The 22,605-nt window shown below is 31.7% G+C and overlaps 1 protein-coding gene across 3 annotated transcripts in view; it reads right to left on the reverse strand.

The window, feature by feature from the left end:
• Elp4 (elongator acetyltransferase complex subunit 4) overlaps positions 1–22,605 on the reverse strand; it is a 231,660-nt gene that overhangs the window by 202,548 nt on the left and 6,507 nt on the right. For all 3 annotated transcript variants that reach the window (XM_026404399.2, XM_077797494.1, XM_077797493.1), the window contains exon 3: positions 8,678–8,799. In XM_026404399.2, coding sequence (XP_026260184.2) covers positions 8,678–8,799 — 122 coding nt within the window. The remainder of the gene's footprint in view (positions 1–8,677; positions 8,800–22,605) is intronic.

The following is a 22,605-nucleotide window of genomic DNA, read 5'->3' on the forward strand; positions in this document are numbered from 1 at the left end:
GTGTTAAGGAAATACCAATAAATATTATATAGTCTAGGAGAAATACAGATGAGTGCAAAATATTATTTATAATTTATTATTATAAAGCTTGCAAAATAGAATGATACAAGGGTCAGAAAAGAACTTTTAATTATTTATAACATGTTGCTTTTGTTCTGAATCATTATAACATTACAATTTTGGAGATAAGTAAAATAAAAATGTGGGCAATCAAAGGTTGTTTCTTTAACTTCATTCTTACAGCTGTCCCACTTTTGGTCAGAACTAGGAAAATAGGGTTGGATCTAAGATAATTTTGTATTCTTTCTGTTCATTCAGAAAGACCAGACTGTACTGCAACATAGTAAAAGCAGATGACAGACAACTTACTGAATTCAGTCTTTTAATTTTTGTCCTATGATCAGTGAATAATAGGTGAATGGCAAATGCAGACTTTTAAATGTTAAATTGACAGAAGAAAATCTAATAATTCAAACATCACATTGTTTTTCAAATAGTACTGTTTCATGTAATTCTAAATCAACTCATATCTTTGATCTCTGTTAAGCTCAATCAAAAAAAGCAAAAAAATAAGATACTATGAATCAGATCTTAGTAAATCAACTCAATATTTGGGCATAAGTGTGGTATTTCTGAATATAAAAAAATGTTTTCAAATTATTAAGATATTATGATTTTTACTTGCACATCTTAAACTTAATGACAAAGATTTTCAAAGATGTTAGTTAAATGTTTACATGTCACTGTATCTTTTCATTACAAAATAGGCTGTTGCTATGTTAATTCACCAAACATGATATGGCTTATTTTTAATGAACTGATACTCATTCTGTGATTTATGGGTTATTATGAAATGAGTATTCATTTTAATTATGAAATATTTTCTATATATTAAATATGAGAGGTCTCACTAGTTTGTCATTTAATTTCTTCAATTTAACTAGTTTGTCATTTAATTTCTTAAACAGATGCTTTCTTTTGACCTTGGTTTATATTGAAGTGATTCCAAATATACAGATGAGGGCTAGGGTTGTGGCCCACGGGTAGAGTGCTTGCTTAGCATGGTAGAGGCCCTGGGTTCAAGCCTCAGCACCACATAAAAATAAACAAAATAAAACTATTATGTCCAACTAAAAAATAAATATTTAAAAAACATACAGATGATGCAGAAATTATTCAGTGCTTCCAAATTGTTGAAAGAAAATGAGTAATATTCAAACCAAAAAGTACTTAAAAATATTGAAATACAAAATAAAAGTCTTTACCTAAATGAAAGTCACCAAATACTTCCTATGTGAGATTTAAAAAAGTACCCACATTTTTCCAGCTTCCACTCAATAATAACTTGTTAAAGAATCTGATCAAGGATTTTCTTCTTTTTGAATTTGTTTTTTTTAGATATACATGACAGTAGAGTATATTTTGACATATTATACATACATAATAAGTATAACTTATTCTAGTTAAGATCTCATTCTTATGGTTGTACATGATGTGGAGTTTCACTGGTGGTGTATTCATATATGAATATAATATCTTAGTTAAGTTCCCCTTCTCAATGATAAATATCCTCATATAGAGTATGGCATTTTTGCTGTATGATTTAGGCAACTTTTCTGTATGCAAAAATTCCTTTTTTAATTTTTAATTTATATATGACAGTGGAATGCATTACACTTCTTATTATACATACCGAGCACAATTTTTCATATCTCTAGTTGTATACAAAGTATATTCACACCAATTCATGTCTTCATACACGTACTTTGGATAATAATGATCACCACATTCCACCATCATTTATATTCCCATGGCCTCTCCCTTCCCTCTAACCCAGTGCCGTATCTAGACTATTCTTCCTGTGCTCCCTTCTCCCTAAATTCCTGTCTTTTGTTGATTGATACATAAACATCAATGTGTACTTATTTTGTTATAAACATATATAAATATTAATATGTATACCTGTGTAAAACATTGGAATAAATGCATGGTTCTGCAAAAAACAAACAACAAATAATAATATTTAAGCTTTTTTAAGACATCGAAGCCTCCTGCTTTAATTGTGGCTAAAGTTGAACAGAACATACTGCATACAACAGATAACTAAGAAATTACTACAGGTCAAGAATTCATCTTTTCCTCAAGACAGGTATTTCTTTCTTCATGACTATTACCTATCTGGCAGGTCATTATAAAAAAACTATTTAATTTAGTTTGACAACCAATCTTGGTAAATTATGAAATAACATTTAAATTTGTTTCTGAAAATTATTTTGTTTTTCTAATTTATAAATATTAACACATACCATTAAAATTATAACATAAAATCTTACCATTTTCAAGTTCTAAACAAATGTTTGTACATATATGTATGTCATTTTTATTCCATACAAAATCACTCTACTGGGAGGTATTTAAATATTTTAACATAAAATGTAATTTTTTACTATTTTAGAAAACATTCATAGAAAGTTTTTTTAGAGAATACTCATCACTACATTTGAGATGATCGGAAAAATTTCTCTGGATAAAAAAGTTAACTGAAAAGTACTTACATGTGTTCTTAAAAGCTTTAACAACCTCATGTATATTGTTGTATAGGATTTTCTAAGGGATGTAATTTTTCAGTGTTACATCTTGATACTGACTTCTTTAAGAAGCTTTGACTACAATAGGCATGAATATGTTTTCAAAGGATGATGGATAAATTGCTGGGTGGTTATATAATGTATCGTAGGCAGCTGATGGGGCTTTTTATCCTTTACTTGTCTTTTAGTTATACAGAATTTTAAGATAATTATGGTCTCTAAGATTGTCTTTTCCCTTTTCTTGTACCAGAAATATTTGCCTTGGTTATAGGTTCTACAAATCTCCCATTATATATCATAAGATTAAAACTAAGCAATTATAGCATTTTTTTCCTACATTGTATCTCTAAACATTGTGAATGCCTTGTTTTTGGTCACTCATTGTTGAACCCTTTTAATAAAAATGAAATTTTAAGCACAACCATTATTGTGTTGGATATATCAAAAGCCTAGGTAAATATTATATAGAAAAATCTATTTATTTCTAGTAGTATTTAACATCAAATTTTATATAACAAAATTGCTTTGTTTATTCTTCTCAGAAACAAACTAGAAATGTCTTTGCAGTGGTATTATGAAGAAACTGAATAATTTAAATTTTTATCAGTCATACCTTTCTAATCCATTCTATTGTAAACATGCATAAATACTAACTGGACCACATTAAATATGTATGCTAACATCTCTTTGTATTTTTTTTTACAGGAAAATGAGAACGAGAAAACTGTAAATTAAGTAGACATGTATTCATTGCAGAGCTGAATGAAATACAAGCCATGAATATTTAAAAATGAATTGCTAAATCATTTTATTTAAGAAAATGTATGTATACATAAGCTTTGGTCACTTTCAGTAGCCATCTATGTGATTTTATTCTAAAGGAAATAAGGGCATTAAAATCAAAGGAGATACATTATTATTATTATTATTATTATTATTATTATTATTAGGATATTGGGGATTGAACCCAGGGGCACTTTACCACTGAGTTGTATATCCAGCACTTTTTAAAATAAATTTTGAGACAGGTTCTTGCTAAGTTACTGAGCGCTACATTAAGTTGCAGAGGCTGGTCTTAAACTTGTGATCATCCTGCATCAGCCTTCTGAGGAGCTGGGATTACAGGCGTGTGCCCTTCTACTTGGCAGAAGATAGGGTTTTCATGAAGATCACACACTGAACTTTATGGTTAATTTAAGATTTAATTTTATTGAATATATTATTTATAAATATGTAATTATCATGTAGAGCAAATTTTTTAGTTAAAATAGAAACAACATGTTCTAGGCAACTCATAAAGAGAAAAATAAAATTTAAATTGCAGTATGAGATTTGCAATGTTATATAAGTAAATCTACTGCTAAAGAGCATTATGTTTTTATGGCAGTGATTATAATAGCTTTGATGACACATTCTAAGTACACAAGACAATGCAAATGGATGTGATGAAGCATTCCTAATTCAAAACACTAATGGTATAGGACGGTGTTATGAGGGGTTAAAGAGAGGGAGAAACGAGGAAAATGGTTAAAAGGTACAAAAATTTTAGTTATAAAATGAGTTAGTTCTAGGGTCTAATGTCCAGCATAGTGACTATAGTTAATAATACTATATTGTCTACTTAAAATTTACTGAAAAAGATTTAGTGTTCTCTTACATTAAAGATGTAACTATGTGAGGTGATGGGCATGTTAACATGACTGTTGTAATCATTTCATATTGAATACTTGTTATCTTACATCTTAAATATATATATTTATTTGTCAATTACATCTCAGTAAAGATCAGATGGGGCAAGAAAACCATAGAAAAATTAACAACTAAAACAAACCAAAAAATATCTATGCTAGTCCAGAGCAAGACATTAAGACATTAAAAATTATAATAGAATTCTATAGAGAATTTGTGTACATTTTTATATGTATATTCAGAGATTTACTGTAAGAAACTAGACTCAATGAAATTTATGGAAACGACTTGCAGAGTGAGTTAGTTGGCAGGCTAGAGACCCAGGGATCAATGGTATCGTTCCAGTTGAAGTCCAAAGGCCAGAAGGCTGGGACAATGAAGATGTAGATCCAAACTGAAGGCTGGCAGGCTTGAGATCCAGGAAAAACTAATGTTTCAGGTAAAGTCAGAAGGCAAGAAATAGCTAATATCCAAGTTCAAAGTCAGTCACACAGAAAAATTCTGTTCTATTCAGAGAGGATCAGCACTTATATTTTTTTTATTCAGGCCTTTGATCAGATGAGGACCAATCGTATTAAGGAGGCAAGCATCTTTCCTCAATTGATCATATTGAATTCATCCAACTCTGAGAGGAACAACCTGAATAATGTTTGACAAAATACCTTGGCACCAAGTTAAATTAAAATTAACTATTACTATTAAAAAGATATTGTAATTTTATTATTTTCCTACACTAAGGATATAATATGCAATAAACATTTACTTGCCTATCCCATTGTAAAAGGCAATAGAAATATAGCAATGAATAAAACAGAGGAAAGGCTCTGTCTTCAAGGTGAATACGCAGTTAACAAATATATAAGTAAATTATAAAGTATAGGTGATGGTAGGCTGTGGAGACAAATAAAGCAGGCAAGAGAACTAAAAAATCTGGGAAGTGGGATTAGGGAATTTCAACATTGTTAAGGTTAGGATCTGCTGAGATAGCAACATTTGACCAAAATCTGAGAGAAGCAAAAGAGTTCTTAGTAAAGGCAACAGCAGATATAATGACTATAATTTTGAAGCATGCCTATCAGGCAAGGAAGCTCATATACACAGAATAAAGTTAAGAGATATTAAGCAGTGAAGGCAGGTACTAAATGGGAAGGTGAGAGCATTTTAGTTAAGATCTTGGAAATCATTATAAGGACTGGGGTCTTTGCCTTCTGGAGAGTTCTGAGTGTAGGTAACATGATCTGACTTACATTTGAAGATCACTCTAAGTATTTTGTTAAAAAGACATTGAAGAAAATAAAAGGTAGAAGCAGGGAGGCCAAAAATAAATAAATTAGTCTCAAAGTAATGATAATTTAGGTTAGAAGTGGGCTAATTTGGATTTCCTGAAAACTGGTTGAGAAGAGCAGGAGAAAAAGCGTTAAGAATGAATCAATGGTTTGTGGCTTGATCAAATGGAAGAACTGAGTTGCCATTAATTGAAAAGGGGAAAGATTGAGCAGGATATGGTGGCACACACCTGTAATCCCAGCTACTGTGGAGGTTGAGGCAAGAGGATTGCAAGTTCTAGGCCAGTCTCAGCAATGTAGTGAGACCCTGTCTGAAAATAAAATGAAAACGAAGAGGCCCTGAGTTTGAAAAAAAGAAAGAAAGAAAGATTAAAAAAGAAACAGGTTTGGGAAAAATAGGAGTTTGGTTTTAAATAGTTAAGTTTCAGATCTCCAATAGACACAAATAAGATACATAGTAAGTGGCTGGCTATACAACTCGGTTAACAGTTGGATATGCAATAAGCAGTCAGAATTCAGGGTCAGTCCATGTAGATAAAAATTTGAAAGTAAAAATGAAAAAGAAGAAAAAAGCATCAATACACAAATAATCTTGAAAACTTTTGAACAGCATGTGTTAGCAAGATAAGGTCTGAGTACTGGGACATTTGCACCCTAAAATTGAGAAGATAAGTAGGCACTAACAAAGAAGACTGAACAAAAAGTAGCCAGTGAGGTAAGAGGACATCAACTGTGGTATTCTGGAAAACAAAGGAAGAAGTGTATCAGGGAAGAAGTGATTAATGACATCAAGAGCTATTAGTAAGCCAAGTTAGATGAGGTTTAAGAAATTACAAGAGTAATCACAGTCTTTTAAATATACAAATATTATCCACATCAGAATTGGCAGGGAAACCAAAGAAAAGGGAAAGAAGTACGATGACATTTTTCCTCCCAAGATTAGAAATCTGTGTCCCAACCAAATTTCACATCTGTTAATCATAAAATTGGGATGATTGCATATTTTAGAAGACTTTCACAAGGTCAGGTGTTATTCTTATTTCATGAAAGGGAAACCAAGGTACATAAATATTTAAAAATAGTGAGACATGAATCCTGTAATCTGACTTTTGTTTTTTGAAACAGCTTTATTGAGATATAACTGATACACAATAAATTGTCCATACTTGAAGTGTGTAATTTGGTAATATCTTAGATATATCTCTCTGAAACAATTAACATGATCAGGATAGGAAATGCATCCATTACCTTCTAAATTTTGCTTTATTATCTCCTTCCACCACTAGCCCACTTGCAAAATTAGAAACAAAATGTTTTCTATTTACTCACATAATGACTATTTCCAGGGCTCTTGATCTCTTTGTTGCAATACAAATATCCCCTTGATATTATTTTGCTTTAATGTGAAAACCTATTCTTAAAGTATAGGCTTGAGGTGATGAATTCTTTCAGATTTTAACATCTGAAAAAATATCTTTAGTTTGCTTTTGTAATCTTTGTTTTTGAAAGATGCCTATGATAAGGAAAATTCTGAACTGTCAATGAACTTTAAAAATATTATTTAAAAGACTCCTATTCATTCTTTTCTGGCTTGCATTGCTTATAACCAAAGTCTAACATCATTCTCATATTTTCTTCTGTCTATGTAATGTCTTTTTTTTTCCTCTAGCCACTTTCAAACTTTTCTCTTTAATACTCATTTTAAGCAATTTGATTATGATTTGTCTTGATGTTGTTTTCTCTAGAACTTTTTACACCTGGGGCTTGCCAAATGCATTAGAATTACAGGTATACATGTTTCATTGTCTTTGGAAATTCTTCATTCCTTATTTCTTCAAAGAAATTTTTTTGTACTATTTCTTCCAGGTTCAAGTGCTCCCAATCACTTATCAAAGCACTTCAAGTATCCTATTGCTCAGTGACACAATCATTGCTTTTTACAATCTATTTTCCATGTTTCATTAGGATAATTTCAAATGGTGTGTCTTCAGGCTCCCTGATCTTTTCTTCTTCAGTGTCTAAAATGTTTTTAATACTTTCAAATATATTTTCATTACACATTATAGCCTTCACCTCTAAAAGATCAACTTGTACTTATTTTTATATATTCCATGCTAAAGTATTTCTCTAGCTTACTGAATATTTAGAATACAGTCATAAAAACTTATATTCTTATTTACAATCCTATCATCTGTGCCATTTCTTTTGTAAGTTGACTTTTATCCTTATTATAAGTTGCATATTCTCTTGATTCTTTGCATGCCTATTAAATTAAAAAAAATTTTTAGTTGTCAATGGACCTTTATTTATTTTTATTTATTTATATGAGGTGCTGAGAATTGAATCCAGTGCCTCACACATGCTAGGCAAATGCTCTGCCAATGAGCCACCATCCCAGCTCCCAATTAAGTTTTAACTGGGTGCCAGATATTGCATATTTTGGGGTGCTGAATAATATTCTATTGCTATTAATATTTTGGGGTTTTGTTTTATTAGGTAAGAACAGAATAAAATTTATAATCTAAATGGAAGCCTTGGAATTTATTTATACGTGCTTATGCTAAGCAGAATGGTACAATATTAAAAATATCCTATAATTTGCTGATTATACAGAAACCATTGTATCTTTTGTTCCACTATTTGCTTTAATTCATACAGTGATTTCCTATACCTTTATCTAACATTTTCAAGATGAAAGTTAAAATTTCAAGTTTTTTAAAAGAAATTCTTAAGGACAACAGTTAAGTCACACTTCATAAGCACTCAAGAAAGGATTACCTTTGAGAAAATCTGCTTCAGAAGTAGTTAATATGAAATAGATTATGTCAAAATGAGAAAATCACAATTAGATAAAAAGAATTAGAGGATATTTCTCTCCTTCAGTAAGTTGTTTAAACTGGATTTTTTTTTAAAAAAAACTATTAAGCATGACTTTTTTGAGTGCCTGGTCCAACAATTTTACTTAATGTGTTTTAAACAGTTTATCTTGATATGGATTTTAAGTTAAAAAATTGTCTAGGAACACTAATTTGCTTGCATAACATATTTTGCTTACATATAAAATCAATCTTTTATGAAATATCCAAAATGCAATACTGAATTAATATATTATACCTGTAAAATGTTAGCAGGGTCTTCTTTAGCAGATGCAACCAATAAAATATGCCCATTGATGAGTCCTTCTGCCAGAAAATACTTGAAGAGCAACGATGAGTAAACATCATATTTATCCTCCTCTGTTACAAAGAAAAAATTATGGTCAGAATCCTATAACACATCAAGAACTCTTACATTTGTCTGCAATGCTTTCTCTCTGAAACAAGTATATGAGATGGGGCAAGAATTTATATCTTCCTAAGACAGAAGACAATTAGACAGACCAAAAGACCTGTGAACACACCCAATGAGAAGTAGATACTTCTAACAGAGACTTTTTGACTTCAAACATCATTCTTCAACTACTACATCACTTTCATAGCCACAAAATTTAGCGGATTATGTATGATTATATCAAAAAAGGCAGAGATATTTTCCTTTTACTAAGATACAGTGCATTTTTTCAGGCACTCTGCCTCTAAAATAGCTATTATTTCCCACCAGTCAGTCTGTAAACTTACTTCAATTCTTTCATGTCACAATAATTAAGTACTTAATATACCTATCCTGGTGATTATATTTATAAAATTTAGAAAAATACTATTATTCCCATTCTGATTTTGTATTTAAAATCCAAATACTTTGAAATTGAAGATTTTAATTTGACAGAGTCCTTAAATTTGCACTAAATGCTTTCCCAGTAAACTGTCCTTTTGCTTTTTGTTACTTACTTTTCCTTCCTTATTTATGAATTTTAAGAATTAAATGATGATTCAGGAAGTTTCTTGGACAAAACTGTGTTATATTTTTCAGATTTCATTCTAAAATGAAAATAGATTCAGTATATCTTTGTTCTCTTAATATTGTTGATAAACAACATGCCTACACTTTTATGTCAGCTTTCTTTCCTTTAATAATTCAACACAATACTAAGAGAAGAAATGCAGGCAAATTTATTGCACTGTCTTAAATAAGAATAGTCATTATTAACTTTTTCAACAAATATTAATTAATTGAATTCTCATAATAGACTAGGTATCACTAATATCTGTTAAACTTACACTATGAAAACATTTCTAAGGAGATTGGAATTTGTGGTAATGACAGAAGAGGTCATTGTGCAAAATCACATACAACTGTAATTATAAACCCTGGACAAAATTCCATTAAAAACAGTCATTAGAAGCTGCTGAGAAGCAGGTACCAAACCACAGTAGAATTTTGTTTTGAAAGACAGTGATCCTGACATGCAAGAACTTTTAAGCTTGTGGCTTTTTGACAGGATGTTCCTAATTTCCCTTGGTTCTGGCCATAGGATAGAGTTTAGATTTGTCCAAACAGCTGGAAAGCTCAGGGAAAAATCCAAAAGTAAGAAAGCTCAAGGACAGACACAAAAACATGATTATCAACCATGCTCAAATCCCTGACTGAACACTAAATTAAGCATGAGTGAGAGGAAGAAACAATAGGAAGAAAAAGGAACACAGGACAAATACAAAAGATATAAGTCTATAACATAAAATTGGCATGTCTGTAACTTCTCTGAAGGCACATGTTCCCCCAGTCTGAGATCAGCTTGGACTGTAAAGCTGTATTGCCTTGAGTTGTCAGAAGACAGAATTCACTGCTGAAAAATCAGAGAAAAAAATAGTCTTTGAAATCTAAATGTGAATTCTGTTCAAATATTTAGCTGTCTACTAAACTAAGCAAGTGCATGGGGGAACCCTATGTTACCAGATCTAAAGGACAAACTCTTAAAAGCTGGAAAAACTGGGCAGAGATGTTATCTGCTATATAATATACTGAATAGATGTCATCTGCTCCGTAGCATACTGAAGTTAATCATTTAAGTCTAGGCAAGTTAATTATTAAACAAGCAGAAAAAGGATCAAAACAGAAATCCTCAGAAAAACACAATAGATTGGAAGTCACTACCAACTATGCATTATTTGCAATGTTCTAATTTTCAACACAAAATTACTGGATATGACCTCCTAAGGAAAAATAGTCTGTAGAAACGAACTCCAAACAAACTTACGAGTTGAAATGAACAAAAAAAAAAATACTTCCCGGAAACTATTATACGTCCAAAGCATAAAACGAAAATATGGTATCATTAAGTGAAGAAAAAGAGAATATCAACAGAAAAACAGAAATTATAGGAATTAAAAAAATATATTTGGAGATTTTATTATACTGTTCTTAATAATTGGCAGTACAATTAGAGAGAAAAATCATTAAAGTAGTAGGAAGTACAAATTACTACAGCAATTACCTTAAATAATTAAATACAACATATAGATGCAGAATGTATATATATTCCTTTGTAGTGCATCTGTGATGTGTACTAAGATAGACCATATGCTAATTCAAAACACAGGTCTCAAAAGATATTATAGGTGCTGGGGATTGAACCCAGTGCTGCATCTGTGTTAGGCAAGCACTCAACCACTGAGCCACAACCCCAGCCCAACAATAAAATATTTAGAAAAACTCCAAATATCTGGAAATCGAAGCACACATTTTTAATTAACCGTGGCTCAAACTTATATGAAAAGGGAAATTAAAAGATATTTTAAATTAAATGATTATAGAAATAAAATATATGAAAAGTGGGATTAGCTAAAGTGTATCTTAGAAGAAAATAAAACAACTTAAATCTATTATCTAAGCTTTCATTTAAAAAAGTTAGACAAGGGGCTAGGGATGTAGCTCAGAGGAGGGGTGTTTGCCTAGCATACATAAGATTCTGGGTTAATCCCCAGAACCACTAAATAAATAAATGGAAAAATAAAAAGCCAGACAAATAAGCTCATATAAAATTTAGATAATGTTAATGATGAAAGTAATTAAGAAAAATCAGTGAGAAGAAAAATTGGGCTAATAACAAGGAGATATAAAACCAAAGACACAAAAAATTAGTTTCATGAAAAGATCAATAAACTTGATATACCTTTGACTAGATTGACCTAGATAAAAGAAATAGGCAACAAATAATCAGTATTGGCAATGAAATGGGAATTTCTTTTTTTTTTTTTTTTACCAAAGATCTCACAGACATTAAAAATATTAAAATAGGTATCATGAACAAACAACTTTATGTCAAAAAGTTTCATAACTAGAAGAAACAGAACAACTCCTTGAAGTTTTCAGGTAATTGAATACATTAAAAAAGCAGTAAGCCAGAATTAAATTCATATTTAAAATTATCTTCCCCCATGCACACTTCAGACACAGGGAACTTCATAAATAAAATATGAAATTTTTAATCAAACATTTCAAGAAAGAAATAATACTAATACTTAACAAACTCAGTAAGAAGGAAAAGGAAATAATTCCCAACTTATTTTATAGGCACTTTGTTACTCTGATAGAAAAACCAGAAAAAGTAAAACAAACAAGCAACCATTATCTTTATTTACAGAAGGTATTATAACAAATTCTATATGTACTCTTTTAGAAAAAAAGGAAAGAAACTCTTCCAAATTCATTTTATGAGATCAGTGTGACCCTAATACTAAAACTAGACCAAGACATCTCGGGAAAACTACAGACTAATGTGCCTCATGAATCTTTATAAAAACAATGGTCTTAAAAGTATACAACTAAATCCAGTAAAAGAATAACATAATATGGGTATGATTAAATGAAGTTCATCACAGATTTGAAAAATTCATGTAACACAATAACAAATTAAAAAACTAAAGCCATATAATAATTTCCATAAAGAAGAGACATTTAACAAAATCCAAAAGCAATTCATAAAAACTTTTAGCAATTTAGAAATAGGATTGAAACTTTTCAACCTAATACACAGAATTTACAAAAATCTATAGGTAACCTCCTAGTTAGTGGCAAAATGGAATGCTTTTCTCCTGATATTAGAAATAATTAAAGTATATTCACTCTATGACTTCTAATCGATGTTGTACAGAAGGTTTTAGCTACATAATAAGCCACTAAAAATAAATAAAAGTTCTAACACTTGGAAGGTTATCATACACTTAGGAAATCTTATGGCATCTACCAAAAGTCTAGTAAGATAATAAATCAAGGTTATCAAGGTTGTGGCATGGAAGGTTAGTATATACAAAGCAATTGTACTTCTATATAGTAGTAACAAATATTAGAATCTGACAATTTTAAAATTCTACTTACAATTGATTATCAAAACATAAAATATTTTGCAAAAATTTATCCAAGTATATGCTCGAAGTAATACATTGAAAAATACAAAAGATTCAGAGAGTAAAAGAAGATCTTTAAAAATAGAGGGACAGATCATATTCTTAGACTGGAAGATTAAAATTTATCTATAGATTTGATGGAATCCAAATGGAAATCCTAGTAAGGTTTTTGGAATATAGACAAACTAATTTCAAAATTTGCATAGAAATCTAAAGGTCACAGAGTAGCCAAAAGAGTTGAAAACAAACATGGAGGATTTACTATCTCATTCCAACACTTACTATACAGTTACAGCAAAGAAGTCAATGTGGAATTGGCAAAAGGATTAAAAATATAGATCAACAACACAGAATACAGAATGAAGAAATGAACATGTATAGAAACTGAGTTTTAAATAAAGGTGTTAAGGACCCGTGCGTCACGGCCGCTGTAGAAGACTAAGACAAGGGCCCTGCCCTCAAGAATCTTACTATCTATTGGAATAAACAGAAAAACAGTTTATTATGCAAAAGAAATGATTGCTATGATGAAGGATCACTAGGCAATGCTGAGCTGACGTGGATCTGGGGCAAACAGTCTAGGCCTCTCAGAACACACACTGAGCCCGGATCGGCTGAATTCAAGCTCCCGTTTGCCTGCTTCCCGCAGAAAAACAGCTGTGACTCAGCACTAATCCACCCGGCTGAAACAACTGGTCAGCCCTTCTGATCTTACGGAGGTAAATGCCAACTGAGCCTACATAGGTAGTGGCCACACGTTTGAAACGGGGCTTGGGAGAGACAGTAATGACCCACCCGTTGCATTGGTCACCGGGCAAAGGGAAACGAACTGTCGCCATTTGCAAGAGATACCACCATGGCAGAGAACTGATGTCACTAGACTGCCGCGGAGGAGATAACTTCATTGAAACCTGCGGCTACAGGTGTGTAATTCCCTAGCCTTCCCTCTCCACACATCGGGGAAACCTTAAGGGCCCCTCCCAGCTCTCCCTTGAGCGCGTTAGCCAGACCGAGGGAATCAGACGTGGAGCAGGACCCGCAGCATGGAACTCCCGGCTACCGCTCCCACCAGTGCCAGTATTGTGGTGAGCGTCACCGGTGAGAGGGGTCTGGCTAGAGGAAAAGTGGGGAAGTGACTAGACACAAGAGGAGGCCCTAGGCACTCAGGATTGGAGACTCGCCCAGTCTGGGAGGAAGAGCTGCTGCACAGTGATTGGTTCCCGCGTACTGACAGGAGGCCTGGTGGGCACAGCGCCACCTACTGGAAGAGAAGTTAATCAAACTCTAAGGCTGCATTTATTAGTTATTTTGTTGTTTTTTTTTTCTCTTTTTTTTGATTTGGGTTTTTTCTTTCATTTTCATTTTTCTTTCTTATTGTTTTTTATTTTTTTTTCAATTTTTTAAAAATTTTTTTTCTTCTAATTTTAATTTTTACTATTATTATTTTTTTAAAAAATTTTTTTCTTTTTTTATTTCCTATTTTTATTTCTTCTTTTGTCTTTTCATTTCTTTTCAATTTTCTTATTCCCGCTTCCTTGAATTCTACCTGCTTACTCTCATTCTCTTTAGTGACTTCTTCCCTTCCCTTTTAATACCTTTCCTCCCAAGCATCAAATAAATTTATAGGAGTAAACAGTAACTCAGCAGTCAAACAGAACAAGAAGTAACATGAGCAGCTTGAAAAAGCAAGGAAGAAAAGGAGTACAAACAATGCAGGACAGCCTAAATATTCAGGAGGACCTAGAGTCATCAGAAAAATGGTCATATAAAGAACTCAAGGAACACCTTAGATAGATGGAATGGAACCTTAAAGAGGATACGAGACAGCAAATTCAAGCAGCGAAAGAACACATTGAGAATGAATTACATAAACAGATAAAAGAAGAAGTTAAGCATCTTTATCAGGAGATAGAGATTATAAAAAATAATCAAACAATAATTCTAGAAATGAAGGAAACGATAAACCAAATTAAAAACTCAATTGAGAGTATCACTAACAGAGTGGAGCAAGTAGAAGCCAGAACGTCAGATAATGAAGACAAAATATATCATCTTGAAAAGAGTCTAGCCAACTCAGAAAGGCTGGTTAAAAATCACGAGAAAAACATCCAAGAGTTATGGGATAACATAAAAAAACCAAACTTACGAGTCATCAGGATAGAAGAAGGTACAGAGATTCAAACCAAGGGAATGAGTAACCTGCTGAATGAAATAATTACAGAAAACTTTCCAGAAATAAAAAAGGAAACAGATATACAAATTGAAGATGCATACAGGACACCGAGCACACAAAATCACAGTAGACCAACGCCAAAACACATTGTTATGAAGATATCCAATATACAGAACAAAGAGAAAATATTAAAAGCTACAAGAGAAAGGAGGCAGATTACATTCAGGGGTAAACCAATAAGGTTAACAACAGATTTTTTATCACAGACACTGAAAGCAAGAAGGTCATGGAACAATGTATTTCAAACACTGAAAGACAATGGATGCCAACCAAGAATTCTGTATCCAGCAAAATTAAGCATCAGGTATGACAACGAAATAAAAATCTTTCTTGATAAACAAAAGTTAAAAGAATTTGCAGCCTGAAAACCAGCATTGCAAAGCATTTTGAGCAAAACACTACACTAGGAAGAAATGAAAAACAATAACCAAGACCATCAGTGGGAAGTGCCTCCGTAAAGACAGAGGGCGAGGGGAAAGATAATCATGGAGAAACAGACTAAATTTTTTAAAAAAAGAATAAATAATCAAACATGGCTGGAAGTACAAACCATATATCAATAGTAACTCTAAATGTTAATGGCTTAAACTCTCCAATAAAGCGACATAGGCTGGTATGATGGATTAAAAAAACAAATCCAACAATATGCTGCCTCCAGGAGACACATCTGATTGGAAAAGACATACATAGGCTGAAGGTAAAAGGATGGGAAAAAATATACCATGCACATGGTCCTCGTAAGCAAGCAGGGGTGGCTATCCTCATATCGAATAAAATCGACTTCAAGACTAAGTTAATCAAAAGGGATAAGGAAGGACATTATACACTGTTAAAAGGAACCATTCACCAACAAGACATAACAATTATCAATATTTATGCACCAAATAATGGTGCTGCGACATTCATAAAACAAATTCTCCTCAAGTTCAAGAATCAAATAGACCACAATACAATAATTATGGGTGACTTCAACACACCTCTCTCACCATTGGACAGATCCTCCAAACAATACCACAATCAATAACCTAGACTTAACTGACATATATAGAATATATCAAACATCATCAAATGGATATACTTTTTTCTCAGCAGCACATGGGTCCTTCTCAAAAATAGACCATATATTATGCCATAGGGCATCCCTCAGTAAATATACAGGGGTGGAGATAATAACATGCATTTTATCTGATCATAATGGAATGAAAATGGAAATCAATGATAAAAGAAGGAAGGAAAAATCCTACATCACATGGAAAATGAACAATATGTTACTGAATGATCAATGGGTTACAGAAGACATAAAAGAGGAAATAAAAAAATATTTAGAGATAAATGAAAATACAGACACAACAGATCGGAATCTATGGGACACAATGAAAGCAGTTTTAAGAGGGAAATTCATCGCCTGGAGGTCATTCCTCAAAAAAAGAAAAAAACAACAAATAAATGAGCTCACACTTCATCTCAAAGCCCTAGAAAAGGAAGAGCAAAACAACAGCAAATGTAGCAGAAGGCAAGAAATAATTAAAATCAGAGCGGAAATCAATGAAATTGAAACGAAAGAAACTATTGAAAAAATTAACAAAACTAAAAGTTGGTTCTTCGAAAAAATAAATAAGATCAACAGACCTTTAGCCATGCTAACGAAGAGAAGAAGAGAGAGAACTCAAATTACTAACATACGGGATGAAAAAGGCAATATCACAACAGATGCTACAGAAATACAGAAGACAATTAGAAATTATTTTGAAAACCTATATTCCAATAAAATAGAAGATAGTGAAGACATCGATAAATTTCTTAAGTCATATGATTTGCCCAGACTGAGTCAGGAGGATACACACAATTTGAACAGACCAATATCAATGGATGAAATTGAAGAAGCAATCAAAAGACTACCAACCAAGAAAAGCCCAGGACCGGATGGGTATACAGTAGAGTTTTACAAAACCTTTAAAGAAGAATTAATACCAATACTTTTCAAGTTATTTCAGGAAATAAAAAGAGGGAGCTCTTCCAAATTCATTCTATGAGGCCAACATCACCCTGATTCCAAAACCAGACAAAGACACCTCAAAGAAAGAAAACTACAGACCAATATCTCTAATGAACCTAGAAGCAAAAATCCTCAATAAAATTCTGGCGAATCGAATACAAAAACACATCAAAAAACTTGTGCACCATGATCAAGTAGGATTCATCCCTGGGATGCAAGGATGGTTCAATATACGGAAATCAATAAATGTTATTCACCACATCAAAAGACTTAAAGATAAGAACCATATGATCATCTCGATAGACGCCAAAAAAGCATTCAATAAAGTACAGCATCCCTTTATGTTCAAAATATTAGAAAAACTAGGGATAACAGGAACTTACCTTGACATTGTAAAAGCTATCTATGCTAAGCCTCAGGCTAGCATCATTCTGAATGGAGAAAAGTTGAAGGCATTCCCTCTAAAATCTGGAACAAGACAGGGATGCCCTCTCTCACCACTTCTATTTAATTTAGTCCTTGAAATACTAGCCAGAGCAATTAGACAGACAAAAGAAATTAAAGGCATAAAATAGGAAAAGAAGAACTTAAATTATCACTATTTGCAGACGACATGATTCTATACCTAGAAGACCCAAAAGGGTCTACAAAGATACTACTAGAACTAATAAATGAATTCAGCAAAGTGGCAGGATATAAAATCAACACGCATAAATCAAAGGCATTTCTGTATATTAGCGACAAAACTTTTGAAACGGAAATGAGGAAAAACACTCCATTCACAATATCCTCAAAAAAATAAAATACTTGGGAATCAACCTAACAAAAGAGGTGAAAGATTTATACAATGAAAACTACAGAACCCTAAAGAGAGAAGTAGAAGAAGATCTTAGAAAATGCAATTATTGGGGCTGGGGTTATGGCTCAGTGAGTGCTTTCCTAGTGTGTGTGTATGTATGTATGTATGTATGTGTATATATATATATATATATATATATATATATATATATATGTAAAAAACAAGCCACAGAGAAAATACTTGCAATCAATATATATGATGCAGGATTGGTATTATTTATTTTTATATATATATTATATATATATACACACATATAAATATATATTAAAAGCATACTTTTAATTGAATAAGAAAAATATACAAATAAAATATAAAAATGAGCAAAAGATTTGAAGAAACCCTTCACACAATAAGATACATGAATGGCCAACAAACATATTAAGAGATGTTCACCAGAGTGAAACAGGAAAAAAGGCAAATTTAAAACATTGAGAAGCTATTACATTCCCATTAGAATAGTTAAATTTTAAATACAAATGATGATAAGATGTGAAGCAAAGTAAACATTCCTTTATTGCTAGTGGCTATGTAAAACAATATGCTTTGGAAAAGAGTTTGGCAGTTTCTGATGAAGTGAAAAGTACACTTACTATAGGACCAAGCAATTTCATTCCTGTGTATTCATCCATTTACAAAAGCAACCATTAAAATGGAGGTCATTATGAATCAGTAATGTAAGGAATAAACCAGATACTAACATTTTTAATTTCTAACATTTTTACAACCTAGAAAATTTAAATTAAAAAAAATTCACCCTCATCACAGAATCATTTTTAAATTTTTTCTTATATTTCCTTTCACTACTTTCTTTGTGTATGTTTTCTTACATTAGTTATAATTATTACTAAATTTTATATTCTGCCTTTTTAAATTTAATTTCACCTGCTTCATAGTATCATGTTTAAACATAGAAAGGTGTCTCAAACTTGATATGTCCAAGATGGAACTTAGTAACTCATTATTTGCTTTCATCAAATGTGGTCTTCTTTCAGTGTTCAGAAAGCCATGATTTATCCTTATACCCACCCACCTTTACCAATGCAAGTCTTTCCTCATCCTAAAAATTCTATTGAATTTAATTTCAAAGTATTTTTGGATTTGTATTACTTTCTTGCTTATCAACGTTATTCTCCTAGATGTGCAACTACCAACTATTGCCTGGATAATTGCAATTGCTTTTTATTTCTTTGCATCCATTCTAATCCTCTTTCAACTTAGTACAGTAGTTTTCCCCATTATCTGTGGTGGGCATTTTAAGAAATCCTGTGAATGCCATAGAAAGTACCAAATCCTGTATGTGTTTTCTATACATACATACCTATCACAAAGTTTAATGTATAAATTAGGCAGCAAGAGATAAACAATAACAACTAATAGCAAAATCAAACAATGATAGCAATATATTGTAATAAAAGTTACATAAACCTGGTCTCTCTCTCTCTCTTCTAAAATATACTATACACTCACATAAAGGAAGTATTTTATGGCTACTTGTTGGCATATCCAAATTGCCAGTAGTAATAATATTATACCTTGGGGCCACTTATTAAGTAAAATAAAGGTTACCTGAACACAATCATTGTGATACTATAATAGCCAATTTGATAATCTAAATGGCCACCAAGTGACAGATGGCAGGTAGTATATAAAATATGGATACATTGGATAATATTTGATGGTTCCTCTCCCAAGCAGTAAGGAGTGAATGCAGCACATGATTCAATGATGCTACTGAGAATGCAAGAAATTTTTAAAAATGTTTATTTATTTCTGGAATTTTCCCTTTAATATATTAAACTATTGTTAACTGTGGGTCTTCGTATAGAAAGTAAAACAATGGGTATGGGTGGTTTACTGTAGTGACTTTTCTAAAATAAAAACCTGATCATTTCATTTCCTTACTTAAAACATTTTGGTGATTTCTCACTGCTCTTAGGAGAAAAAACTAAATCCTTTAACTTGGCCTACAGGATCTGCATGGTTGTGGCCAAAGTGTAGAGTTCAATGTAAATAAACAAAAATATTTGTCTTAAGAGTGGTATAGTAACATTGCCATTTGCCTCTTTTAAATGTACATAACAGCTATTTAACAACTTTTTAGTAAAGAACAAAATAAACTAGTTAGAAAAATAAAAATATCTGTAAAGATAAGGGCATATATCATAAAACCCCTAAAACAAAGCAGTTAAGCCCCTCTAGATCTTGTGTTGCCTCCTTTTTCAATTCTTCCCTTCTGTATGTTATACACCCCAGGCACAGCAAACTACTTACTGGTACTGGCCATATTGCTTCTTGCATCAGGATCTTTACATATATTTCTTAACTGTTTTGGTAACTTATTTGTTCAAATTTTTCCATAAGAGTCTTCTGAGAGGCTTTCCTTAAAGCTATATGAGAAAACTAGCATGCTCTGCAATACCTTGAAAACCACTACATAGCTTCTAATACACAATATTGAAATTTTTGCACAAAGATAAAAGATCTACATGGCAGAGAATGCATCTTATTATATTCCTAGTGCTGGGCGCACAGTATATATGTATTTAGTATTTGTAGAATTAATTAAGAAAACAAAACAAATGAAAATATTCTCTTACAAATCAGTGAATATCATTTCTTACTACAGAAGTCCAAATGAGTACCCTATTACTTCAAGACTGACTCAAAGTTACCTATGACTTTTTTACTTTTTCATACTGGAGGTTTAACCCAGGGGTGCATTAATACCTACCTATATTCCCAGCCCTTTTTAAATTTTTTAAATTTGGAGACAGAGTCTCACTAAGTTACTTAGGGCCCTTTCATATATTCACATTTATTTATTTTGAAATATTTCTAAGGTCTAAAGTAGACTTTTTCTGGTTTTCTGGTAGTGTTCACTAGATCTAGTTTCCATGGTACATTGCTACTGAAATTGTAAATATACTATTCTGAAAGGTCACACATAAACTGAGGTATATACTTACATATATAACTGCCTTGGTAAATAAATAATCTACTTCATGAGAAAATGGTTAAAAAGCTGGAAAATTATAATGAAAACTTAATACAGGTAAACTTTATGCTTTAATTTTCTCTTACTTCTGGAATAAAAATAGTTTTTCAGTGATGAGAAACATAGCAGTGCTCTAGGATCCTAACCACTGACCTTAAATTCCCATATTTAGCCTGTGTTTTATAACTGTTCTTCCATTTCTGAAGGCAGATTTATTTATAGTATAAGTCATATTGCTTAGGAACAGAGGAGAGTGAAGAGCCTAGCAAATGGGACACCTAATCTGCTAATTTAATCTAAATATTAAAATGTGTGATAATATACAGTGTTGTGAAGTGTGAGATGAGAGTTATCTGGTATTCCAAGAGCCATACGAAAGTTAATGATTAACTGAAAACAGGAACAAAATTATTAAATAGTATGATTTCAGAAAGTTAATTTATTATATTTTATAGTCTCACCATGTTGAGTATGTCAAATTAAATTTGGAACACTATATTCAGTTCTGGATACGATTAAAGAGACACTGTCAGTCTAGGAGGCCCATCAAAAGAACAGTGAGGAGAATAAGGTGTGTGAAAACAAAATTTCACAAAATCCAAGGAAAGAAATGGTGTCTATTTAGAGAAGATCTGAGGTAATGAAATAGCTATTTTCAAATATTTTAAGTGTGTATTGTATTTTAAGTGTGGATTATTTTATATTATATCAGAGTATGAAACTAGGAAGAATAAATGTTTCAGGTAAATGGATTAAATATCAATAAGGTGCTTTGATCATGTAACTACCAAGGTTTACTTCACTTCCAAGATTCTATGATCAATACTGAAAAGTAAGGAAACAGGATTATATATTTAAATGAGAATTCTCATCACTTGAAGCATGAAAAAAATTACAATTAGTTTGTCAGCTTACTTTCAATAGAAGATAATGATGATAAAATCTGTGATATATACCATATCTGTGATATCCATATACGTGTCCGTACATAAACATATACTTTCAATGGATTTATTAGCATTTCCATTTCTCAAATTAATAACTATAATAATCTCACCCTAAATACTGAGATTCTTCAAATAATTAATTGACTCTAAAATGGGATACAACACACTATGAAGATTTTTTTTTTTTTTTTTTGGTACTGGGGATTGAACTCCAGGATACTTGGCTACTGAGCCACATCCCCAGCCCTATCTGTTTTTCATTTTTTATTTTATTATTTTTTTATTGATTTTATTATTATTTTTTAAATACAAGACAGCAGTGGAATGCATTACAATTCTTATTACACATATAGAACACAATTTTTCGTATTTCTGTATATAAAGTATGTTCATGGCAATTTATGCCTTTATACATGTACTTTGTTTTTGTTCTTTGCATTACAATTCTTAATACATATATATATACCACAATTTTTCATATCTCTGTTTGTATATAAAGTATCTTGACACCCAATTCAAGTCTTCATACATGTACTTTGTATAATGATAACTATTACATTCCATCATCCTTGCTAATCCCCTGCCCCCTCTTTCTCCCTCTCACCCCTCTTCTCTATCTAGATCTAATCTAATCCTCCCAAGCTCTCCCTCCCTACCCCACTATGAGTCAACTTCCTTATATTAGAGAAAACATTAGGCATTTTTTTTTTTTGCAATTGGCTAACTTAG

The sequence above is a fragment of the Urocitellus parryii genome, chromosome 4 (genome assembly GCF_045843805.1).
Source record: "Urocitellus parryii isolate mUroPar1 chromosome 4, mUroPar1.hap1, whole genome shotgun sequence".
NCBI lineage: Eukaryota > Metazoa > Chordata > Mammalia > Rodentia > Sciuridae > Urocitellus > Urocitellus parryii.